Below are 27,636 nucleotides of genomic sequence, written 5' to 3'. Positions count from 1 at the left end.
TATTTAAAAAAAATGTATTTTTTTATTTTATTTTTTTAAATTTTGTTTTTTTAACTTGGGAGTTCCTGCGGGCCGGATTTTGGACGCTGGTGGGCCTTATACGGCCCGTGGGCCGTAGTTTGGGCACCCCTGATCTAGTCGATAGAAAAGCGCTGTATAAATCCAATCCATTATTATTATTATTATTATTATTATTATAAGAATATTTTCGAGCAGAAACACTATAGACCAATAGTAGACAGCACAGGATATGCTTCTGGTTTAGGGCACTAAGCAGGAAATACATTTTCAACCTAGCACCTGCCGTGAGCCAACTCGTCCGAAAGATGTCGCCATAGCACAAACAATAACACACTTTTTCAGTGTCTCTGTCGGTGTCATATGAAAACCGTTTGTTGAATACAAAACATAATGGCCGTTAGTGAAGAAAAATACATAAATTAGCAGCACAGTTTCATGAGGCAACAATGAACACAAAACAGCGGTGCTGGAACAGAACTAAGTGAATCCTAAACTTAAAGCACGTCTCTCACCACAATATTTGAAGGATGAGGACATCATCCGATAACTAGATCATCTTTGGCATCCAATTTAGACCCGAAATGGAAAGAAAGACATGAAAATAAACTTTGTTCCACCTCCCCATGTTTTTTTCACGAGGATTGTGAGTCATTCTTCATCTAAACTGAAATGTATCAACATCCCATCGGTCTGCATCCCAGGGAGAGCAGACATTGTACAGTAAGTGACATTTTATCATGTTTGCTGACTCTCATAAAGTCTGCAGTGAGTAGAAATCAGTGATGTTGTCGAAGGAAAAAGCAAACGTTTTGATGCGATTGTGAAATTAATGCGCCCCGTATGCTTAAAGTGATCAAAATACGTAACATGGTATTATGTATGTGCCTGTTACTACATTACATATACCTACAGTGTGTATATGAAACATTGATGGAGGTGTTTGAAAGTGTTGTTTAAGTGCTTTATAGGTGGAATAGAGCGGCTTCCATATACTCCATTGTAAGCAGACTTCTGATCGCATGTATTTACTAGTTAGAATGCATAAAAATAAAAACTTGCGTGTGCTTGTCTGAGGATTGAGAATGATTGACCCAATTAAAAAAAAAAGTGCAGTTCCCCTTGAAAGGCTTGCATGTGGAATATGCATCGCCTTCATATTAAACCTCCTAATATGCAATACGACAGTGACCAATACCAATAGTGTGTGTGTAGTTTTAATATAAACACCACCAAAGATCACTTATTTGTCCGCTGCCTCCTCTGTCGTCTACAAGTATGTTTTTTTATGGATGCGTACTTAAGTTGACAACCATAAACTTTCGTTAATGTTTCAATCAACACAGTACATGTGTTGGTGAACTGTTGAGCGCGATCCATTGCAATACATTTGGTGGTAAATGAGGAGCGATTATCATCACACATGCCTATTTAAACAAGGATGTAAGGGTGATGCAGTTGATGTGCGAGTTAGGAACAAATCAGTTTGTCAAAAATGACAATGATTGGCCAAAATGTGCCGGGCAGTTGCAAATCCACACGTTATTTGCAGAGATTGGTTTCATTCGTCAATTGGCGCGATTGCAACGTCCCAAATTCCTGAAGGGACTGTTTCTCATCAAATTGCATTCATTACACCATGTGGTGTCCTCATGCTTTTGCGTAACAGTAAATGTCGTTTGGGTTGTGGTCAATGCTAATATTCATGATATAAGTACTCAAAGTTTTATTCAATGATTATGGACAATTATTTACTAAGTTCTGGAGGTGCCCATGCAATTATATTTAGGTTGACATGTTTTTTTAGGCAATGCTTGTCAGTCCACTTATAGTTTTTTTTTGTGGATGGGGTTTAACACCCAAAAGTTACAGTGTGTGTTCTGGATAGACTTAGACTTAGACTTCCTTTTATTGTCATTCAAATTTGAACTTTGCAGTACAGATAAGAACACAATTTTGTTGCATTAGCTCATGGTAGTGCAGGATTAAAGAGCAATAAGGTGCAGATATAAATAAATAGATTACTGTATAGATAAATATATTGCACTTTTGCATATGCATCCAGGTTTATGGATGAATGTTATATTGTCTTTATATTCCAGCAAGTTAATCCATTTTTGGGGGGAATTGAGGGGATTATTTTAATGCGTTCAAGAGTCTTACGGGCTGAGGGAAGAAGCTGTTACAGAACCTGGAGGTTCTGCTACGGAGGCTGCGGAACCTCTTTCTAGAGTCCAGCAGTGAAAACAGGGGGTGGGAGGAGTCTCTGCAGATTTTCTGAGCCCTGGTCAGGCAGTGGCTTTTTGCGATCTCCTGGATAGGAGGAAGAGGAGTCCTGATGATCAAACTAGAGCAGTGATTCTCAAACTGTTGGTCAACTTTGGCATCCAATTTAGCCACTGAATTGGCGAGAAAGACACAAAAAGACTCTTGGTTCCAACCCCCTATTTTCTTTGCGAGTATTGGGTAACTTCTGAACGGGAATAAATCTACATCTTAATAGTCGGCATCCCAGTGAGAGCAGACATTGTACAGTAAGTGATGCTCGATGACGTTTGTTGGCTATGACGAAGTCTGCAGCAAACTTTGTGATGCGTTTGTGAAATTAATGCGCCCCCAAATGCTAAAGTTTAGCAAAATACGTACAAATTAAATGTTATTATAAATGTGCCTGTTACTACATTACATATAAACTTACAGTGTGTAAAACGAAAACTTGATGGAAGTGTTTGGATGTTTCTTTAAGCACTTTATAGGCAGTAGTGGAACTAAATATTGTAATGAGGTGACTGGAGCCGTTGTTAAAGGTTTACGAGCCTTCAGTGGAAGTCATTATAATCAAACTACTGTTGGCCGTAGTCGACGGCAAAATAAACCGTTAAGACAAAAACAGAAGCGCCATTTTTACCACTCAACACGCGTGGGAACCGAATGTTCTCCACATTCTCCGCTGGAGTCCACCCTTTGGCAGCCAATCAACACGCAGAACACATGTAAATAAAGACGAACATTGGCAGAGAAAGCTGCACGTAACAATGGTGCCTTCAAGGCCATTGGAAACCACAACATCTGTTAAACATTGAATAAAATATAACATAACATAGGACCCGGTCCGTTACAATATAAATAAAATAGAAAACTATCATAAACATTAAATACCATGTAAAATATATTATCAACTGATGACAAGAAAATGAAAGGAGGTACAAAAAAAGTGAATCATTTTAATTTTGCAAGTGCTTCTGTGTAGCCATACTTCGGCGTATGTACGCGTTCCTTCCACTACCCGCTGACAGACAGTTATCCCTTGTTGGTAGCTACGGGCTATAATAGGAAAAGGTGGAGGTTGTCTGTTTAATAATGACAAGTACATCCAAACTACTGTCGTGCCTTAAATCCGATAATGGAAGCGCGGATCAGTAGGGAGCGAATATTTTATTCCAGTGTTTTATAATTCAGTGTAGTGTTGTCCCGTGATGATTATTACCGGTACCAAAATTATTTGGATACTTTACGGTACTTTTCTAAATAAAGCGGACCACAAAAAATTGCAATATTGGCTATATTTTTACAAAAAATCTTACGGTACATTAAACATATGTTTCTTATTGCAAGTTTGTCCTTAAATAAAATAGTGAACATACAAGACAACTTGTCTTTTAGTAGTAAGTAAGCAAACAAAGGCTCCTAATTTAGCTGCTGACATATGCAGTAACATATTGTGCTATTTCTCATTCTATTATTTTGTCAAAATTATTAAGGACAAGTAGTAAAAAATGTATTATCAATCTACTTGTTCATTTATTGTTAATATCTGCTTACTTTCTCTATTAACATGTTTTATCTACACTTCTGTTAAAATGTAATGATCACTTATTCTTCTGTTGTTTGATACTTTACATTAATTTTGGATGATAGCACAAATTTGCGTATCAATCCGATACCAAGTAGTTACAGGATCATACATTGGTCATATTCAAAGTCCTCATGTGTACAGGCACATATTTCCTGAGTTTATAAACATAATATAAATTTAAAAAAACGAAAGAAGATGTGATGTGAAAAAACATCGATGTAATTTTACTAGTATCGACTAGATACGCTACTGTACTTGGCGGACCAGTACTTTACTTTTCAGACGCGGAATAGTACCGAATATGATTCATTAGTATTGCGGTACTATACCGTACAACCCTAATTCGGTGTTTCTGTTCATACTATGCGTAAAGTTTCAGTGGCCAAAAATATTAAATATACTTGTTAAATAAAACCTCTGCCTTGTTTTTTATAAATACTTACGCCTAGTACGCTACTGTATTTTACCGTTAATCATTATGGTGGTGTTTGGAGGACCAAGTGTCTTCTGAAGAGGTATTTGGTGAAAAAAAAGTCAGAGAACCACGGACATAGAGCACATTGAGCTGTGTGAGAAATTCCCAGTCATAGGTCGTTACAACTGTGCTACATTGTGGTGTCTTCGTCAGAAAAAGAATAACACAGGCAACACAGTCGGGCTGCATATTTAGACAACTTTTCACCCTTTTGTGCGCAGAATTTCATGAGTAGATGTAAAAATGGAAATCAGTATGTTCATTGTTCATGTAATGGCAACTAAACTTCCTTTGCCGTTTCCTCGGTAGGGCATACAGTTTCAGACATGTGGTTTTCTTTTGATCAGCTGTTCCTGTGTCCCACAATAACAACAGGCTGACGCCGATCCAAAGTATAAAAAAATGACAGGGTTTATTTTCACTTTTCTTCCTGACGAACGGTAACAAGAATAGCAAAAAATAATACAGATGACATTAGCACAAACACGTCTTAAGGCAAGGCAAGGCAAGGCAACTTTATTTGTATAGCACTTTTCATACACAAGGCAGACTCAAAGTGCTTCACAGCACAACAAAGTGAAATGTAAGAAAATAAAAGCAAAATTAAAATGCAGACAATAAAAATAAAAACAGTGTGGACGTTAAAGGTTAAAAGATTAAAAGATTTAGCTGAAAGCTAAGGTGAACATAAACGTTTTCAGTCTAGTTTTAAAAGTAGTCAGAGTTGGGGAAAGTCTGACATCTTCAGGAAGTTTATTCCAGCTATTTGTTGCATAGTGACTGAATGATGCTCTTCCTTGATTTGAGTTTACTCTGGGAACCGCTAACAAATTGGTCTCAGAAGATCTTAGTGATCTAGAGGGCTTATATAGTGGGAGCATATCGGTGATATACTTAGGCCCTAGACCATGTAGTGAATTATATGTGAGCAGGAGGATTTTTTAAATCAATTCTCTGATGTACAGGGAGCTAATGTAAGGATTTAAGAATTGGTGTAATGTGCTCACATTTTTTAGTCTTTGTTAGAACTCTAGCAGCAGCGTTCTGAACAAGCTGTAGCTGCCTGACAGTTTTTTTGGGAAGACCTGCAAGGAGACCATTACAATAGTCTAGCCTACTGGTAATAAAGGCATGTACAAGTTTTTCTAAGTCTTGAGCTGACATGAGCCCTCTAAGTCTTGTTACATTTTTGAGGTGATAGTAGGCCGATTTTGTTACTGATTTGATGTGACTGTCGAAATCAGAATCTAAAATAACCCCAATATTTCTGGCTTTATTTGAGGTTTTCAGGGACAGTGATTGAAGGTAGTGGATGACTTTAAACCTTTCTTTTTTAGCACCAAAAACAATTATCTCAGTTTTATCTTCATTTAGTTGTAGGACATTTTGGCACATCCAGTGTTTGACTTGCTCAATGCACTGGCACAGAAGATCTATGGGGCGATAGTCATTTGGTGATAGCGCTTAAGTCACATTTGCATATGTTTAACACGTTTAAACACGGTCAAAAAAGCTGCTGCTTCATGCCCTGTTCGACCTGTCAAAGCAAAACATTGTCACATTTACAGCAGTTGCTGACAAGTTACGACAGTTACTTGCACTTTACAACACCCTGTCTAAACAGAGCAAACTAATAGAGCACAACTATATTGATGGGAAGTGAAAGACAATCCATCCATCCATCCATTTCTACCGCTTATTCCCTTTGGGGTCGCGGGGGGCGCTGGAGCCTATCTCAGCTCCAATTGGGCGGAAGGCGGGGTACACCCTGGACAAATCGCCACCTCATCGCAGGGCCAACACAGATAGACAGACAACATTCACACTCACATTCACACACTAGGGCCAATTTAGTGTTGCCAATCAACCTATCCCCAGGTGCATGATTTTTATTTATTTACCAATAATATAGCAAAATGCCAAATATACAGTCATTCAAACTAGTACTGTATAATTAAATTTACTTTAAACAAAGCATGATATGTAAACATAAAAAATATGTGTAATTACAGTTGTGGTCAAAAGTTTACGTACACTTGTGAAGGACATAATGTCATGGCTGTCTTGAGTTTCCAATAATTTCAACAACTCTTATTTTTTTGTGATTGGAGCACATACTTGTTGGTCAAAAAAACATTCATGAAGTTTGGTTCTTTTATGAATTTATTATGGGTCTACTGAAAATGTGACCAAATCTGCTGGGTCAAAAGTATACATACAGCCAACGTTCCCTCTAAGGTGCGCGCCTGCGCAATTGCGCACTGCTCACGCGTCCTCTGCGCACAGCAAATTAATGCCGCGCAGAAAATCAAAAATCCCATCTGAACTTTAAACAAAATAAACACACAACAATTTATTCTGTATGATTTGATGCAACTCTATGAGTGACAAGTGACAACCAGAGTTGCCCCAATGAATAAAACAATCTTTGTCAACACAGTTCAATTATCGTCTGTCGAGACACTTTACGGACAGGTATTCCATCAATCACTTTATTGAGCAAAACTGTTAGTAACCACACCAAAAACATGAGTAAAAAAAACTTGTATCTCTAAAAACTGGTAATTTTCTGCCATACAAACCAGGCTTAAACCAACTTTGTCATCCGTCGTTTCAACAGAAGCCGCTCGCTCTGTCTCACCTGCACCAACACACGCACTCATGGCATTTAGCCAGTGTTGCGTTTATGGCCACACGAAAAGTCGGACAACCCCAACGCCACACAATGTGTAAATGCCAGGTTGTAACACTCTGACTCCTCAATCAAATGTGTGCTTATTTTACTGCCATTTATTAAGAATGTAAATTTAAGGATATTATTCATGAAATATTGTCACTAGATTTCATAAATGCTAATAAAAAGATGTATTTTACAGACAGAAAGTTACAGGAACTAAATGTAATCTCTGAAAGGGGTAACATTTCTTTTAAAGGCAGGACCCGCAGCCAGACATACAATACTAGCACATAGGTCATGAAAAACATGTTTTTTTTGTTATTGTCATTGTAAGAGGGCAAAATCACTTAAATCAGAAAATTATTTTAATAAAACATTTAAATTGTTATGATGTCAGGTTTGGGACAGGTGTGACGCTGGTGTGGCCACAGTGTGCACGTCTGATGTTGCTCACTTGTGCTCCACTGAATGCTCAGGGAGTTTGTGCGTTTGCTCACACACATGAAAAATTAGAGGGAACATTGCATACAGCAATGTTAATATTTGGTTGCATGTCCCTTGGAAAGTTTCACTGCAATAAGGCGCTTTTGGTAGCCATCCACAAGCTTCTGGTTGAATTTTTGACCACTCCTCTTGACAAAATTGGTGCAGTTCAGCTAAATTTGTTGGTTTTCTGACATGGACTTGTTTCTTCAGCATTGTCCACATGTTTAAGTCAGAACTTTGGGAACACCATTCTAAAATTTTTAATTCTAGCTTGATTTAGCCATTCCTTTAACATTTTTGACGTGTGTTTGGGGTCATTGTCCTGTTGGAGCGCCTAAGACCCAACCTCCGGGCTGATGATTTTAGGTTGCCCTAAAGAATTTGGAGGTAATCCTCCTTTTCATTGTCCCTTTTACTCTCTCTAAAGCACCAGTTCCATTGGCAGCAAAACAGGCCCAGAGCAGAGAGTAAATGGGACAATGAAAAAGGAGGATTATGTCAGAGTATGTTGGTGACGAACCCCAAGATGCAGAGATGGCAGGCTTTTTCCAGGAAAACATGATTTAATTTAACACTATAGCAAAAAAAACAAACAAAAGGCGCGCACAAGGCGGAGAACAAACTTGGCTATGAACTAAAATAGCACAAAGGCTAACTGTCGACAAGAAACAAAAACACTTACTGGGACACGAAGGAACTATGACATGAGCAGAGTGAACAAAAGTAGACAGAGCTACAACGACAAGTAGTAGACATGACAGGTAGTAGCTCTAACGACAGGTAGTGATGACATCGACAATGACAATAATCCAGCAGTGACTGGAGGGCAGGGCAGGTATAAATAGCAGCTGGCTGATTGACACCAGGTGTGGCCAGGTGCCAATCAGCCACAGCTGAGGGGCAGCATTCAGAGAGACAAACAGGAAACTGAACCAAAATAAGAGTGCTGACAGGAAATAAAACAGAGGAAAAACTAAAACTTAACCAAACTGTCAGGGACAAGCCTGACAGATTACCTCCAAATTCTTCAGGACAACATAAATTCATCAGCCCGGAGGTTGGGTCTTGGGCGCAGTTGGGTGCTCAGAATCAGAATCAGAATCACCTTTTTTGTCATTACGCAGGGTAACGAGATTGAGGCCATTCCATACAGTGCGATGTGTGCATGCAAGAAAACAATGTGTAAATATATAAAAATATTCCAACAGGACAATGACCCCAAACACACATCAAAAATGTTAAAGGAATGGCTAACTCAGGCGAGAATTAAGTTTTTAGAATGGCCTTCCCAAAGTCCTTACTTAAACGTGTGGACAATGCTGTCAGAAAACCAACACATTTAGCCGAACTGCACCAATTTTGTCAAGAGGAGTGGTCAAAAACTCAACCAGAAGCTTGCCAGAAGCTTGTGGAAGGCTACCAAAAGCACCTTATTGCAGTGAAACTTGCCAAGGGACATGTAACCAAATATTAACATTGCTGTATGTATACTTTTGACCCAGCAGATTTGGTCGCATTTTCATCCATCCATCCATTTTCTACCGCTTATTCCATTTTCAGTAGACCCATAATAAATTCATAAAAGAACCAAACTTCATGAATGAGACAAACAAGTATGTGCTCCAATCACTCTATCACAAAAAAATAAGAGTTGTAGAAATGATTGGAAACTCAAGACAGCCATGACATTATGTTCTTTACAACTTTTGACCACGACTGTAAATAATCTCATGATTTTCCGACAGTTATTCATTAATTCCTGAATTTGACATTATTTCCTGTCCTGCACTCTTATTTTTTGTTCCACTTCCTGCTTGTCTCTATTTCCCACCATTCCTCTGGTCTGACTGATGGCTCCTTCAACTGTCCCTGGTTGGCAACCACAATACTTTATTTTGCATGCAACTTTTGACCACGACTGTATGTCCGAAATGGCTCTAACAGTTAATCTTTTCCATGAGTTTGATGTTTTGATGTTGACGTTGAGCACCTGCCTTGTCATAAGTGTGATGTATGCGAGGTCACATAAGGTACCAAATAAAAAGTGTCCTCATCTTTTGTCAAGAGCAACCGGCATTGTCTCAGCACACCCGCAGCTGCTCCAGATGTCTCACATGTCCACTGACTAATATTAAAAAACTGTCCTTTTGGAGAGCGGCCCGGCGCGCTTGCATGACTCGCATTAGTGAGCGTGTTTGCCAGTTCTAAACATCTGCGACTTTGCCTCATCTCTGGTTTGAGAAAGCGTGTAAAAGCTACATAAAAACAGAAGAACCAGAAATGGAGACTAGTCATGTTTTTGGCTGAGCGTCCGATCCAAAAACGGCACTAAATCAAATTTCCTCGGAGGAAAGTCGTAAACATCTCTTGTGCACAAAAGACAACCTTGCTAAGGGGCCAACGTTGCTTATTTTTGCAGGTCATCATTAATTCATCATCTTGAAAAGACATTTGTCCAAAAAAAGAATCCTTTCCTTCCAAGAGTTTTATTTTAATCTGACACTTTTTATATCGCAGGAAGTCTTCGAGCAAGATTGGAATATTTCTACTTTCCCTGAGCTGTTGAAAAGTCCTTGACGCCCATGATCTCTTTTTTTTCGCACATGAAAGTGCTTTTTTTCTAAACCCACCAATTCTAATGTGTCACAGCTGTTCCATTAACGGAGCGCAAGACAAACTGAATTCAAACAATATTCATGTCTTAATTTAAGTCTAAAAGACAGAAATCTTATTGTCCCATTTCCTTCTCATAGGAAATAATGTAAACAGTAATATTTAGTCTGCACAATGATATCTTAAAATATTTATTGACTGTAAATAGAGATGTTCGATAAATGCTTTAGAATGTAATATCGGAAATTATCGGTATCGTTTTTTTTATTATCGGTATCGTTTTTTTAATTGTTTTTTTTTTAATTAAATCAACATAAAAAACATACTTACAATTAGTACACCAACCCAAAAAACCTCCCTCCCCAATTACACTCATTCCCACTCATTCACACAAAAGGGTTGTATCTTTCTGTTATTAATATTCTGGTTCCTACATTATATATCAATATATATCAATACAGTCTGCAAGGGATACAGTCCGTAAGCACACATGATTGTGCGTGCTGCTGGTCCCCTAATAGTACTAACCTTTAACAGTTAATTTTACTCATTTTCATTAATTACTAGTTTCTATGTAACTGTTTTTATATTGTTTTACTTTATTTTGTATTCAAAAAAATGTTTTTAATTTCTTTATCTTATTTTATAATTTTTTTTAAAAAAGTACCTTATCTTCACCATACCTGGTTGTCCAAATTAGGCATTATAATGTGTTAATTCCACGACTGTATATATCGGTTTATATCGGTATCGTTTGATATCGGTATCTGTAATTAAAGAGTTGGACAATATCGGAATATCGAATATCGGCAAAAAGCCATTATCGGACATCCCTACTTAAAATATTTATTGACTGTAAACATTAGGCCTGATTTACTAAAGGTTTGCATGTACTAAAACACTACTAAACGTGTGCAAAGTAGATTGGGTTAGTAAAGTGAGCAGAATAAGGTGTGCAATCCATTTTACGTCTCTGTCTTAATATGCAAAATATATGCTGATCATCAAAACCCACACAATACTCGGAGGCGAAGATGCAAATATGTTATATATTAGCACCCACAATAGGATTTATCAACACTCATCACTGTTTTGGAGCACTATTTTTCATTTTTTTATTTAGCACGTTTAAAAAAGACACAAACTGACAGTTCAACACACGGTTGTGAGAGAGGAGTGCTCGCTCTGCAAAGACAGATAATCCTCCGTCCAACATGTACGCTTCAACATATTTGAACCGTCAGAAGTAAACAATATTAGACACATTGTCTATTCAGCAACATCCTTTTATAATTTCATAGCTGCTTGACGACTCAAGGAACTGAAAAAAACAAATTCATTTTTTTTTTTTGTGACGTTCGTTTTTTCACATAGAATATGTATTACTAACATAAATACTATATGACAAACACTTCTGGAAGTATGCATTTTGTGCATCTTGAGCACAATAGTGCAGCCTAAAAACTAAAAGTGGTGTCAATATGGATGCACTGCACGACTACTTCTAAAATGCCCAATAAAAAGTGGTAAACGTTTGCTGTATGTTTGAAAACATAGCAAAACGCCACAGGTAGGAGCTTGATAACATGGATGTAAAGTAAATGAGTGTAATGAGTGTTTCGGTGGTGATGCCCCGTATAGTACACGATAGTGTTGTCCTGATACCAATATTTTGGTACCGGTACCAAAATTATTTCGATACTTTTCGGTACTTTTCTAAATAAAAGGGGACCACAAAAAATTGCATTATCTGCTTTGTTTTAACAAAAAATCTTAAGGTACATTAAACATATGTTTCTTATTGCAAGTTTGTCCTTAAATAAAATAGTGAACATACAAGACAACTTGTCTTTTAGTAGTAAGCAAACAAACAAAGGCTCCTAATTTAATCTGCTGACATATGCAGTAACATATTGTGTCATTTATCATTCTATTATTGTGTCAAACTTATGAAGGAAAAGTGGTAGAAAATGCATTATTAATTTACTTGTTCATTTACTGTTAATATCTGCTTACTTTCTCTTTTAACGAGTTCTATCTACACGTCTGTTAAAATGTAATAATCACTTATTCTTCTGTTGTTTGGATACTTTACATTAGTTTTGGATGATACCACAAATTTGGGTATCAATCCGATACCAAGTCGTTACAGGATCATACATTGGTCATATTCAAAGTCCTCATGTGTCCAGGGACATATTTCTTGAATTTATAAACATACAAACCCCGTTTCCATATGAGTTGGGAAATTGTGTTAGATGTAAATATAAACGGAATACAATGATTTGCAAATCATTGTATTCCATTTATATTTACATCCAACACAATTTCCCAACTCATTTGGAAACGGGGTTTGTAATATAAATTTTAAAAAAAACCGAAAGAAGATGTGACGCCAAAAAATAGACGTAATCATAGTAGTATCGACTAGATACGCTCCTCACTTGGTATCATTACAGTGGATGTCAGGTGTAGATCCACCAATGGCGTTTGTTTATATTGTGACGCCGGTGAGCTACGGTGTGTAGTGAAGCATGTTTAGCTATTCCTCGTCCTGCAGGGATGATACTTGTAAGAAACTTACTTTATTTGTCGCCTTGGAGGCGATGATTAGTGATTTAGAAGTAGCTAAAACACTGCCGATAGCGGCTTGACGTTAACCGCTAGCTAGCTAGCCAAGTCTTAAAGCACCTCTTCCTGAGGGCGTTTCAATGTTATAACTTCACCTTTATCTTTAGTTTTTAAGCCAAAATGCGTTTGTTCTCCCTTTTTTGTCTGCACACTGTGTCTGTTTGTAAGTACTCTGTGATTGTGCACTGCTGAACATGCTCCTCTGCTCATAAACCAGCAATGACACAACGTGACGACGATGGGGGCGCGGGAGGATGGGGGACCGGTATTTTTCAGAGGCGGTATAGTACCAAATATGATTCATTAGTATCGCGATACTATACTAATATCGTATTGTATACCATACAACCCTAGTACACGCAAAATCATTTAAATAAGGCGGTCTGCACCACTTTCACTGTTCAATTTTACACACGCAGTCATAGTAGATCACACACACAACACGCACACTAATAGTACACGCTATTTTATAGATTAGAGCAAGGTATTTGGATATTAGTAGATCAGGCCAACTGTGTTTTAGGACAATTTTTAAGTATAAAATCAAATCCACCAATGTGATTATTAAATGGACACATTTTTCTAATCCTCAGCTTCATCCCAGCTCCATGGCAGCCATGCAGCAGGACGTGCGGTATCGGCATTCGACGCCGCGCCGTCAAGTGTCAGGTCTTGCTGTCCTTCTCCCAGACGGTCGCCGAGCTCCCTGATGACGAGTGCGACGGCATCAAACCCCCAGAAAGCCAACCTTGCAACCGTACTCCATGCCATAAGCCAAACGGTGGCGATGATGTAGATGAGGAGGACATGGAGATGGAGGAGATGGTCCAAGGAGAGGAGCTGTATGAGTGGGAATATGACGGCTTCACCGAGTGCTCCGAGAGCTGTGGAGGAGGTATTGACCCACCGTAAATATACTTAAAAAGTTGTTTCTTTAACATTTATAATTATTTGGAGTGCATTAGACAGAGAAAAATCAAAACTTAGCTCTGTTTGACCACATGGTCATTTATTAAACACGTATATTGTGCAACACAGCAGCAAATAGAATCACTGTTGTAGTAACAGTAAGGCGCATGCAGAGGTAGATAAAGCTGCTAAATGCAAAATTGCTGGGTATCTTTCACATTTGAACTGATACAGTACCAATTTCCCGGTACCTGGGAATCAATATCGGTACTCAGCGGTACCAATTTTCAATACTTTTTTTGGTGTGTTAGTAAATGTTAATTGTTTAATAATATCTAATTTTTAAAGATACATTTAAAAATTAGCTGAGTATGATGTTTTTGCTGACCTGCTGTTCCATCTTGTTTTCTAATTACATTTCTGAGTCTCATTTGCAAGTATTAAATAGTAGACTTTGCATGAAGTTGCAATTCTGAGACGTTAGACAGTAGTAGTGTATAAGACTACGGTGTGTAAATTAGCATCAAGCTGGCATTTTGGAAAAGTAAAGCCTTACTTTACGTTTGAGCGTTTTCTATTAAGCATATTTGCTTTGTTGGCATTCAAATTTCTACATTATCTATAAGCAGTTTGGCTTAGTCCGTTATGACTGCTGCTTCAGTGCTTATTTTCTTGCCAAGTGTTTGAGCCGGTGTTTAGTATGCAACCAGATGTGACATTACGAACAACAAAAGTATCAAGATAGTGTACCGTTTGATTATTCAGTAAAAGATACCAGTTAGTGCTGATGGAATTTGTTTTATTTATATATATATATATTAAGGATGTCCGATAATGGCTTTTTGCCGATATCCAATATTCCGATATTGTCCAAATCTTTAATTGCCGATACCGATATAAACCGATACCGATATATACAGTCGTGGAATTAACACATTGTTATGACTAATTTGAACAACCAGGTATGGTGAAGATAAGGTTCTTTTAAAAAAAAATAATAAAATAAAATAAGATAAATAAATTAAAAACATTTTCTTGAATAAAAAAGAAAGTAAAACAATATAAAAACAGTTACATAGAAACTAGTAATTAATGAAAATGAGTCAAATTAACTGCTAAAGGTTAGTACTATTAGTGGACCAGCAGCACGCACAATCATGTGTGCTTACGGACTGTATCCCTTGCAGACTGTATTGATATATATTGATATATAATGTAGGAACCAGAATATTAATAACAGAAAGAAACAACCCTTTTGTGTGAATGAGTGTGAATGAGTGTAAATAGGGGAGGGAGTTTTTTTGGGTTGGTGCACTAATTGTAAGTGTATCTTGTGTTTTTATGTTGATTTAATAAAATAAAATAAATTTAAAAAACGATACCGATAATTTCCGATATTACATTTTAAAGCATTTATCGGCCGATAATATCGGCAGGCCGATATTATCGGACATCTCTAATACATATATATATATCAAATTAGGTACCCATCCCTAAAACTACATAAGGGGGTAACCTACAGCCACAACTTGTAATGTTTTTGATCCAGCGCTATTTAGATATCCCCTGGTTCATATTTGCTTGTGTGGTCAACACACCCGGAAATTATTGGAGCATGTACAGTATTTATGTCAACATAGCATACGTGGTTGTTGCTTTACTTCTGTTTATCCACCAATCCCAGGTCTGAAGAGCGCAAAAAGTTGCACAATATAGTATCTCCTGTGTTGGTAACCTTCAAAACAAGAAAGTTGAAACAAACAAAAAAAACTGCACACTAAAACTAACTTTACTACTTTGGAGATTATGGAGTTATTTTTACATTAAACTTCAGCATAGTTAATTGTCCAAAAATTAAAAAAAGTGCGGAAACATGTGGCGACCTTGACCATGTAAGTAGCGTTTGTCATTATTCGTAATTTCCCTTTGTCTTTTGGGGTGAAAATAATGATAACCTCAGCAAAGCTCAAACACACCAAAAATGTTTTAAAAAATACAAAGAGGTATCCATCCATCCATCCGTTTTTCTACCGCTTGTCCCTATCCCAGCTGCACTCGGGCGGAAGGCAGCGCACACCCTGTACAAGTTGCCTCATCACCATACTTGCCAACCCTCCCTATTTTCCCGGGAGACTCTCGAATTTCAGTGCCCCTCCCAAAAATCTCCCAGGGCACAATTTCTCCCGATTTCCACCCGGACGACAATATGGGGTCGTGCCTTTAGCGTCCTCTACAACCTGTCGCCACGTCCGCTTTTCCTCCATACAAACAGCGTGTCGGCCCATTCGCGTAATATATGCGACTTTTACACACACATAAGTGAATGCAAGGCATACTTGATCGACAGCCATACAGGTCACACTGAGGGTGGCCGTACAAACAACTTTAACACTGTTACAAATATGCGCCACACTGTGAACCCACACCAAAGAAGAATGACAAACACATTTCGGGAAAACATCCGCACCGTAAAACAACAGAACAAATACCCAGAACCCCTTGCAGCACTAACTCTTCCGGGACGCTACAATTTACACCCCCGCTACCACCAAACACCCCCTACCCCACCCCACCTCAACCCCGCCCTCCCCACATCTCCCGAATTCGGAGGTCTCAAGGTTGGCAAGTATGCTCATCACAGATTTATTTGCAAAAGAATATGTGCAATTACATTTGTTTGTAAATAGCACGCTTGTTTGATTTGCTCTGCGACTTATATTATTTTTGTCCAATGAACTGCTCCAACATGATGGTCCATTGTCCCCTTTAGAGATTGCAGTGTAATACACCCTTAAGAAACTATGAAAACAGATCAAATGCAAATTGCTTTGGTCCAAATATTATAGCGCCATTAAAACATTAGCACTGTCAACTAGTTTGTCCAGAATATGAAGATATTATTGAATGGTTCTCCACTGTTGTCAGGTGTGCAGGAGGCAGTGGTCATCTGTCTGAACAAGCAGACCAGGGAGGCAGCTTTAAACCAGAGCTTGTGTGTGAGCGCCCGCAGACCCCCGCCACTTCTTCAGGACTGCAAAACACAGCCTTGCCCCCCCAGGTAAATACCCTAGGCAACAATGTTCCGCGTATGCAATAATTTTCTTTTATTAAATGTCGCAATGTTACATTTACAAAAGTAATAATGTTACAAGAACAAGAGTTGGAATTGGGGGTTAAAACACCAAAATGATTCCCGAGTGCGACCACCGCTGCTGCTCACTGCTCCCCTCACCTCCCAGGGGTTGGAACAAGGGGATGGGTCAAATGCAGAGGGTAATTTCACCACTCCTAGTGTGTGTGTGACTATCAGTGGTACTTTAACTTAAGAATATGAATCTTATGTTGCTAATGTTGATTAGCTTTGTAACGCAACAGAACTCCAAACATTTCCATGCTAGTCATTAGCCGTTATGTTATTTAATTTTAGCATCTGCACGGTAAAATTATCATCAGGTATTTACAATTCTGGTTCTGTTCTTTCGTTCAATCCTTTAAATCAGCTGAATTCTCGCGAGATTCGCCAAGATCTCGCACAATGGCAGTTTGAAATTATGTATTATTTTTAGTGTGTTTTAAAAGACTTGGCTTTGCGTTCATTTAGTCGGCCAAGGCACTAATGTGTAGTGACAGCTGGGATTTCCACATCCATCTCCAGTGCCTCCTCAAGGCCTCCTTAAATCTTGCACCTGCATTTGCTGAACTGTGAGAAAACATGCAGTCCATTTAATAATATCTCATCCTAGAACATGATAGGAAATAGCAATATGGCTTTATTTTTAAATGACAACAAGAGTGGAGCATTTGGATAGCTGGAGAGCTTTTTTTCCCGGTCTCGAATCTTGCATTCAGGCACAACAAACGTATTGGACATGTTTCCTTTGGCCACCATCACTGAGACAAATTAAGATACGCTCTTTGGATAGTTGTCCCTATATAGAACAGAGGTTCTTAACTTTGTTTACCTCAGCTTTTTCTGTTCATAGTGGCGCAGGGCCTATTCAAATAACAATGTTGCTGGTTTGAGTCGTATTCAAGGACTAAATCAAATCTACTGACAGTTTAACAAAGTATAACCCTATACAAATAAATGATTTGATACAATATGATCCTTACAAATAAATATATCTGGAAGTCAGTTTGTTGGTTTTCTTTATACCACTTTAGTTTTGAAGACTTTCAGGAATTTTTTTCATTGGTATTATTTTTTAAATAACATTGAAAATCCTGTTGCCGGCAACAGATTCCCCGTTAGAGTTTTACAGGGGCCCTATCCTGTTTTTTGCAGGGGCTTTTAAATTTATATTGGATCCCAGTGAGGCACTAAGTAAGTTTATTGAAACAAAATACCCTACAAAACTCAAGTCGTGTACAAGGTAGATTGGTCAGGGGGTCTCTGACAAGTGCAATGAACTTGCGACAAGTATTTACTTGTTTACATTTTCTCTACATATACTATTTTAGTTTGGGCTGTATGTATTAAACAGTCTATTGTAGCGTTATTGCAGTGGCTGTCAAGTGTGGGTTTCCCACACTTGAAAAGGGAAGTATTCAACCAGACTCAGGATTTCACTCGGTTTGTGGATTTATTGACCAGAAACAGGAAGGTGAAAAACCTTTAAACATACAAAAAACAAAGTATTAAATTCAAATCAGTATTTACACAAACTCAACAAAGCACATATACTAGGCAAAAAATAATATATTAAACATTGCCTATATTAAACATTGCTCATTGAGTCAACCAAGGCAGGTGGGCAAAGGCAAATACTGTAAAATACAAGCATTAGATAAACAGAAGCCCAGTTCTATTTTTAGAAACATCTACCCATAAATGAACCTGCTTTTAACCTTAACCAAGATCATTTGACATGTTTTATTCTACAATATGATAATTCAAATTACACCTTAAACTTATTCAATTATTACAACTTATTCAAACGTATTCATGATGTGCAAATGACCCTGCTGCTCACAGTTTTAGGTACCAACAAAGGATCACATTCTATGTCCATAAAGCAGAATTTTTACTTTTCCATTTACTTTGGTTAATCGATTAACTGTATGACTATTATTTACTCAAATTAGCTTAAACAAAATAATCATATAAGCACACAATTTATACAAGTATAATGTTCCTTTTTGACTGTACTTAAATGTACAATAGACTGTATTTATATTATTCACATGTGAATATTGCTGTATAATAGACTGTATTTATGTTATTTACATGTGAATATTGCTGTATAATAGACTGTATTTATGTTATTCACATGTGACTAATGCTGTATAATAGACTGTGTTTATATTATTCACATGTGAATAATGCTGTATAATAGACTGTATTTATATTATTCACATGTGAATAATGCTGTATAATAGACTGTATTTATATTATTCACATGTAAAAAATACCTAAGTGTTTGTCTATTTTGAGCGAACTGTGGTGCTGAATTTCCCCCAGGGATGAATAAAATGCTTTCTATTCTATTCTATTCTAATTTAACAACTGCAAAGCAGTCAATACAGTGTGACCTTTTAACCTCTCAACTGGCAACACATATTTAAGAAAGCAATACATATGATTTGTTTGCTCCATAAGCACAGACCTAGGCTTCTGTGTTCCAAACAGTTTGTTTCGGCCCAGTAAAAAGACATGAGCTTACTGGTAGCCTCTTTGATCTTTTCCTTTTCCCAATGCGTTTTAGTCCAATGATTTAGCATGCGATGTCGCTGTCCTGCTGCCATCAGCTGCTCTGCAAGGCCACTGGACAAAGTTCTGAGCAGCCAAACTTTTATAGAGCGCTGGCGTGAGCTGCCACTGTGGCGAGGTGAGGCTGATGTCATCAGCACACGCTCACAGGCGAACCCCCGCCCCACAGATCACCGCGACAGTGGCCCATTTTATTTAAGTCCTCAATCTTCTCTCAAATAAAATATAAAAAATAACATTAGCATATCCTGCAATATTAGTACTTTACGTTTACTTTACTGCAGCGGCCCACTTTCTTGATGCCCTCAGTGTCCTCTGTAACGAAAAAAGCAGTCCAATAGCGCAGACCCTCATCGGGTCCTATCTAATCCCAAGAGTAAACAATCATTTAAAAAATTAATTCAGACGTCCAAAATATAATAACTAGTTCCTTATTCCATTTTTGACATTTCCTGAAAGTTTTATCAAGATCTGCTCATAACATTTTCGAGTTATGGTGCTAACTAACCAACAGAAAGGCAAAAACACACAAGCAAATCCAATCGAATACAGGACATTTTAGTGGAGGTAATTCATCGAAGCATAAATTAAATCGGCATGTCCGAGAGTGTTTGTTTTGTTTGTCTGTCGCTCCCAAACCGGCTGCAAGAGCTTTTGTTTTATAGTGAAATTGTCTCTGTGGGTGGAGGTGGGGCCATAGCCGTTACCACATACACACACAGTAGTTCCACCGTGTGTTGTAAGTGTAAGCTTAAGTAATAGAAGTAATCATGCATGACTTGCCATGCCTAGAAATGATCAGGATCATCAAAATTGAATCAGTTGTTCCTTATCCCATTTTGGTTATTTCATGAAAGTCTCATGAAAATCCGCCCATAACTTTTTGAGTTACCGTATTTTCCAGACTATAGAGCGCAAATATTCAAAGGAAAAGGTATATTTCCATATATTATCCTCACTGTTTTATGAGCAGCAGGGTTCAAAGCGTAGGAAAATTATAGCGGCTTATAGTCAGGAATTTACGGTATGTTGCTAAATCACTAACTAACGAACTGACAGACAACAGCTGGCAATCACATAACCTCCAGAGGTAATACATAACTTAACCAGAGTTGAGGCAGCACTCCGATTTTGTGTGTGTAAAGATAATAATTGGTCTTCACAGGTGGGAAACAGGCCAGTGGAGCTCATGTTCCGCTTCCTGCGGTGTTGGCCTGATGTCCCGCACTGTGGCATGTACTCACCAGCCCTCGCGGGACAGCAACCGCACTGAGGTTTTGAGGGATGACAAGTGCCACGACCCTAAACCAAGGCCCGCCCAAGCCTGCAACCGCTTTGACTGCCCTCCCATGTGGGAGGCACAGAACTGGGGCCAGTGCTCCGGTAACTGTGGTGATGGACTTCAGAGGAGGCTTGTCCTGTGCAAACAGCGCTTGGCAGACGGTAGCATCCTGGAGCTGCCAGACACTTTCTGCCCTATCAAAAGCCCAGCCAACCAGCGAGCGTGCACTGAGCAGCCATGTCCACCTCAGTGGGTCACCAGCTGGTCCCAGGTAGGCTTCGTCAACATATTATAATCCAGTCCTGCCCCTTTCCTACATAAAATGGCACTACTCACTTTCAGCACTGTCAGGTATCAATTCTAGTGGCTTAAAAAGCTTTACAAATGCACTCCGTAGTCTTCACTTGGCTGTAGCATCCCCTTTTTTGCTGTCCTCAATCTCCTAACAAATAAACAGTGATTGAGAGTAACATGCTACATGTAGCAAAGGTTAACTACATTTCCCAGTAGCTTTACAATTTTTTAAACAAGTAGTGATTCCTGTTGCTCGGCTGTTTTAGACCCATTTAACGAGGTAGCTTACATTAAAGCTACAAGCTACAAAGAGAGAAAAAGTTCTGCAAATCCAGACAAAAAAAAAATACAGAGAAAATACAATGACTTGGATAAATGAGGACATCCATCCATACATACGGAGAAAACCCATGGTGTTTGTATGATGAGTCACAATTGGCTAAGGTTAGGGCACATTACAGACTGGCCAATCAGAGGCAAGATAAAGCGGGTCATCGGAACCAGGAAGCAAAATCACATGTATGTATATATATATATGTAGCTTTGATGTAGCAAGCTACGTTTACCGTGTAGCTTGTGGTGTAGCTCCCTAGAATTCACTTGGGATAGCTCCCTCTGTAGCTTAGCTCCATTTAATCGAGAGTAACTTGTAGATAGATAGGTCTTTGTTGTCATTGCACAAGTACAACAAAACTTTGTTTTCAGCACAAACCCATTCAAGATTAGACAAACAGGGTTACAGAACAGGAACGCTGATGGGTCGCCACAAGGCGCCCAGTAAAAGATGGGGAAAAAGGTAAACCGCTGGGGATGGATGAGTAAAAAAATACAATCTAGACTAGGCTCCTGAGGGGGCCCAGTCTGGAGTGGGAAAAAACCTCCGTAGCAAAGCACATATACATATTACAACGTACATCTCGAGATATCTAGCAACAGAGGGAAGGGAGTGCGGGGTCATGGTGGTAGGCCGCAGCTCTCAAGCGCTGACCATCCTTTCATCACCCCTATGGGAATTGCGTCGAGGGCATTGGGTTGAGGGGGTGAGGTGTGTATGTGTGGCGTATATTTTTTGGGATGCATGTTTGTGTGTAAGCCTGCAGTGTGTCTCTGTTCCGCGGCCTTGATCTTGTGCAGTTGCTAGTCCAAAGTCAACAACAACAGGTGTGTGTCCATGAGAGACAAGAAGGGAGTTTGTTGTGTCTTCGCTGCACTGTCCTTCGGGAGAGTCTCGAAGCCAGGGAAACAATCCAAGTTAGAATGTTTTGTAAGCGAGTGAAAATAACATTTGCTTTTCACTCTAAATTGTCTATGACTGGTCCTCAAAAATCCTGCAGGGCAGACAGTCCGATGTTATCCGAATCACAAGAGTGTCCACAGTTCTTCCCGCATCCTCCAATCATTTGTGGCAGCTTTGGGGTACTTTGAAGACTGCCAGCAACGTCCAATTTGTGGACAAACCAGAGCAACGCTTACTCCAATCAGCAAATGTCCTGTTGTCATAATTCCGAATATGTAGATATCTTTATGTCCTCAACAGAAGAGGGTCGCCAGGCACGCGGCACTCCTTCTTCTCCCAAGAGTCCGCCGTGTGTCCAGCAACAACCGCTACGTCACGACAAGCAGGTTCCCCAAAACCCAAGATCTTGTCAATTTCGTTGAGGCCAGTTAAATAGTTCCAATGTTTAGATTTGGAGAGCAGTGCAAAAAGAGGCAACAAGAAAGTTAAGACAAGACAAGACAAAGAAGCAAGCAGGAGAGAAAAGGGAGAGGAAAGGGGAGCGTCCACCCTCGATGAGTGCCAGAGAGAAAGCCTAGCTTAGTACAAGTAGTTTGTCCATCTCTGCAAATAAACAATTAATACAATAAGACAAGCACATGTTAGCTTGTTTGTTTATTTTAGTTATTTATTCCAGAGGTGATTGAGAAAACTGGACAAAGTGGAAGACAGTTCTCCATCTCTGCTGAAATATTAACATGCTAACGGTAGCTTCCCCATTTCCGCAGGATTGTCAACAGTTTCCACTTTTCTGCAGTAGCCGTTTGTCCTGGATTCCTTCAGTTTCCTTTCAATTACATAGCAAAAATAATTATGTATGCTAATGTTAGCTGACCCTTGATTTGTGCCTTATTAGTCCGCATATAGTCCACAGTCTCAAATTTGCTTCAGCGGCCTTTTCGTTTGCTGCCTTCACTTTCCTCTGGAATAAATAACAGAAGTAACTAAAGTCTGCTTACCATTTAGCTATGTCCTTATTGGTACACCACAGTATCCGATTTGCTCCAGTGGCCAGTTTGTTGCTGCCCTCAATCCCCTTTTGATTAAACAACTATTTATGTTTTTGTCTAGTGTTCAGTGACATGTGGAAATGGTATACAAAGGCTGGAGGCTGTCTGCAGGAAACAAGGCGAGGATGGACGACATCAGACTATCGATTCAAACAACTGTGCCTCTGAGGCGCGACCAACCAGGGTCCGCCCTTGTTCTCTCAGGCTTTGCAAAAGTAAGAAAAAACTCTTTATGTCTCACTTTTTGAAATTTGTGTAGACGATAACCAAAAACTTGGGTCATAGATTTCCTGAAGCCTGGCCCCGCTATACTGGCCCAGAGGAATGTTTATATCCAATGGAGGAAGAGCAAAAAGGTCAACTTAGTTGTCGGTAGTAGAGCATATCTTCTCCCCTGGACCACTGTTGTACTTCGTTGTCCCACCCGCCATATCCGTAAGGGAAACATAAGATGGTTGAAGGAAGGGAAGCCTCTGCTAAGTCTCCCACACCTGTCTGTTACCTCTGTGGGATTAGTGAAGATACAGAAAGTTGGAGTATCTGATGCTGGGACATATACATGTGTGGCAGGCCAAGCTCAGGCACATTTAGTCCTTCAGATCATTGGCAACAAGCAGAAGGGGTCCATTATAGAGGACATCAACCCTTATGACCGTTTTGTTGAGCGTTTGCTCCAAGTCAAATCTGCCTCTGAAGACGATCTTTCCATTCCGAATGTTCTCATTCTCAATAGCCAGAAGCTGGAAGACAACCTGAGAGGCAAACAAGAAGAGCAACTCATTGCTCAGTTAGTCAGTCAGCTGCCCCACGATAAAACCAATGATTCTACTCTATACCACCCGGAAAGTCTGCTGGTTCCCCTTCTTCGAAAACCACACTCGACCAGATTCAGAATCCCTGTAATCATTCAGAAGCCCAGGAAAGTTGGATCCGTGTCCTCCTCCGAAGTTGTAGTCCACGTTGGATCTCCTGTTTTGCTTGGGAAGCCTGTTTCCACTTTGGAAATAAAGTGTGAGACTCTTGGGCACCCGGAACCTTTCCTGAGTTGGACGAAACATGGTAAACAGCTGCACTACAACAGCAGGTATGGATGACAAAGGTGCTTTTAGCAAACAGAAGCATAATCATTGGATTGAGCAGAGATCTGGTCTTTGCAGAATAAACCTGTTACCCACTGGCTCGCTTATGATCCAGTCTCCGAACCAGGAGGACGAGGGACTGTACACCTGTACTGCCAGGAACCGCCTAGGATCATCGTCGCTTTCATCTTGGTTGCAGGTAACAGGTAAGAACTCTATGCTTTTGTACCTTTTTGGTGTACCGGTACTTATCAGATTCCAATGTATACTTTTCATGATCCCCACGATCTCCTATTGGCTGAATAACAAAAATAAACACATATACCGATGTTAGCTTACTCTGTTGCTGTACAGTATAACGCACCACAGTGTACGCTGAGCTGCAGAGGCCCATTTTGTCACTGCTCTCAGTCTTCTTTGAAATAAATAACAAAACTCTTTCTTATAAGGACTCTAATGCACATTTTTCCAGGGCCAAAAAGGTTCAGGTATGTTCCCAGGCGGCCAATATCAAGTGCCAACGGTAACAGAAGAGTACTTGTTACTGGTACACTAAAATCCTAGTAACATGTTGTTGGCCTGGAGATTACGGGAAGTCATTGTAGCGTAGTGACTGTTCTGGCTAAATCAGTGTTAGAGAATGTGCAGTCCCCTCAAAGTCTCTTCCAAGCATGACATTTCTGGATTACCATCAAAGCTGCATCCGCCGCCACTTTCCTTTTCTTCCCTTCTTTTCTCACTCATACGAAAACAATTACACAGCTAAGGGTGGAAGTTTTCAAAAAAGATAAGCTGCTGGGCTGCCTAATCTTTGTGGGAAAAAAAGAAAAAGAGGCTGTCAAAAGAATAACTATTCCTTTATTCTTTGTGTTTTCAGGAAGCAAAGGAAGAAACTGTGTCCAAGGCGTTTGCTCTGATAGGAGCAACGAGTCTCTCTGCAGTGGGCAAGACTGTTCCCTCAGGTTAGTTTCTGCTATTGCATGACTTTTCTCTTGGATGAAAACAATACAACTATGCCAAAGCCGGACCGCAAATGACATCAGACCAGCAACAAGTTTAGTTCAAAACTTGGGAGCGACAAATGTTTTTCAAGTAGATTCCTTAGAGGGGTCGTATTATTTTTTTTTTTTACATCTAATACACTTCCTTGTGGTCTACGTAACATGGTGGTTCTTTGGTCAAAATTTTGCATAGATTATGTTTTACAGATCTTTCTGACGGTTGCTTCAGGATGTGCCGTTTTGTGGGTGGTCTTATTTATGTGGATTTTGTGTTGTAGTTTTTAGCCCTTCCATATCGATTCTGTTGACGGATATAAGTTTGAACTATATGCTAATTTGTATTAGAAATGACAACAGTGGAGGATCCATGTGCATGTACAAACCAGTCAGCCCCAGAACAAGAGGACAGAGAAAAAGAAGCAGCTTATTGACTACAGCTTCGCACTACGATGGTGGACTCACGCAAATCCCTTCGGGTAAATCTCTACCCTATATGGAGATATCCGCAGACGTCACCGGTGGGAAAAACGCCATGGGTTGTGCAAAATCCAAATGGCTCGTATGGAAGAAGTATGAAGGAAAGCAATGTTGTTTTATAAATATCTATGGTTTGATTTAACATTTTCAGGACTTATGCAGATCCCAAATACACAAAATTAGGTACCTGTAGGTAAGAAAAGTTGGTTTTACATAGCAGGTCCTCTTTAAAACAACATAGCACTTTTGTCAGTATAGAGGTGGGGATTGGCAGACCGGGGTGGTGGTTCCTCTCTTTAAGAAGGGGAACCGGAGGGTGTGTTCTAACTATCGTGGGATCACACTCCTCAGCCTTCCCGGTAAGGTCTATTCAGGTGTACTGGAGAGGAGGCTACGCCGGATAGTCGAACCTCGGATTCAGGAGTAACAGTGTGGTTTTCGTCCTGGTCGTGGAACTGTGTACCAGCTCTATACTCTCGGCAGGGTCCTTGAGGGTGCATGGGAGTTTGCCAAACCAGTGTTTTGTGGACTTGGAGAAGGCATTCGACCGTGTCCCTCGGGAAGTCCTGTGGGGAGTGCTCAGAGAGTATGGGGTATCGGACTGTCTGATTTTGGCGGTCCGCTCCCTGTATGATCAGTGTCAGAGCTTGGTCCGCATTGCCGGCAGTAAGTCGGACACGTTTCCAGTGAGGGTTGGACTCCGTCAAGGCTGCCCTTTGTCACCGATTCTGTTCATAACTTTTATGGACAGAATTCTAGGCGCAGTCAAGGCGTTGAGGGGATCTGGTTTGGTGGCTGCAGGATTAGGTCTCTGCTTTTTGCAGATGATGTGGTCCTGATGGCTTCATCTGGCCAGGATCTTCATCTCTCGCTGGATCGGTTCGCAGCCGAGTGTGAAGCGACTGGGATGAGAATCAGCACCTCCAAGTCCGAGTCCATGGTTCTCGCCCGGAAAAGGGTGGAATGCCATCTTCGGGTTGGGGAGGAGACCCTGCCCCAAGTGGAGGAGTTCAAGTACCTCGGAGTCTTGTTCACGAGTGAGGGAAGAGTGGATCATGAGATCGACAGGCGGATCGGTGCGGCATCTTCAGTAATGCGGACGCTGTATCGATCCGTTGTGGTGAAGAAGGAGCTGAGCCGGAAGGCAAAGCTCTCAATTTACCGGTCGATCTACGTTCCCATCCTCACCTATGGTCATGAGCTTTGGGTTATGACCGAAAGGACAAGATCACGGGTACAAGCGGCCGAAATGAGTTTCCTCCGCCGGGTGGCAGGGCTCTCCCTTAGAGATAGGGTGAGAAGCTCTGTCATCCGGAGGGAGCTCAAAGTAAAGCCGCTGCTCGTCTACATCGAGAGGAGCCAGGTGAGGTGGTTCGGGCATCTGGTCAGGATGCCACCCGATCGCCTCCCTCAGGAGGTGTTTAGGGCACGTCCGACCGGTAGGAGGCCACGGGGAAGACCCAGGACACGCTGGGAAGACTATGTCTCCCGGCTGGCCTGGGAACGCCTCGGGATCCCCCGGGAGGAGCTGGACGAAGTGGCTGGGGAGAGGGAAGTCTGGGCTTCCCTGTTTAGGCTGCTGCCCCCGCGACCCGACCTCGGATAAGCGGAAGAAGATGGATGGATGGATGGATAGAGGTGGGGTCTCAAACTCAATTACACAGGAAGCCAAAACTTGGAGTAAATGTTTAAGGGACCTTGACCATCGGGATTGTAACATACCAACACCAAAATTCACTCAACTTAATGTAGAATAAGTTGGACCTCTGTCCTTATTTACCTGCAACAAATGTTGTTTTTTTCATACAGTTATGAGGGAGTAGGCTGTGACAATCTGTCACA

The 27,636-nt window shown here is 40.1% G+C and overlaps 1 protein-coding gene across 2 annotated transcripts in view; it reads left to right on the top strand.

Moving 5' to 3' along the window:
• adamtsl3 (ADAMTS-like 3) overlaps positions 1-27,636 on the top strand; it is a 200,754-nt gene that overhangs the window by 157,354 nt on the left and 15,764 nt on the right. For both annotated transcript variants that reach the window (XM_061960954.1, XM_061960955.1), the window contains 7 exons: positions 13,350-13,651; positions 16,591-16,723; positions 20,541-20,928; positions 23,299-23,452; positions 23,523-24,321; positions 24,395-24,522; positions 25,194-25,278. In XM_061960954.1, the coding sequence (XP_061816938.1) occupies positions 13,350-13,651; positions 16,591-16,723; positions 20,541-20,928; positions 23,299-23,452; positions 23,523-24,321; positions 24,395-24,522; positions 25,194-25,278 (1,989 nt within the window). The remainder of the gene's footprint in view (positions 1-13,349; positions 13,652-16,590; positions 16,724-20,540; positions 20,929-23,298; positions 23,453-23,522; positions 24,322-24,394; positions 24,523-25,193; positions 25,279-27,636) is intronic.

The sequence above is a fragment of the Nerophis lumbriciformis genome, linkage group LG05 (assembly GCF_033978685.3).
Source record: "Nerophis lumbriciformis linkage group LG05, RoL_Nlum_v2.1, whole genome shotgun sequence".
Lineage (NCBI taxonomy): Eukaryota > Metazoa > Chordata > Actinopteri > Syngnathiformes > Syngnathidae > Nerophis > Nerophis lumbriciformis.
This window is presented reverse-complemented; position numbering and strand designations above follow the sequence as displayed.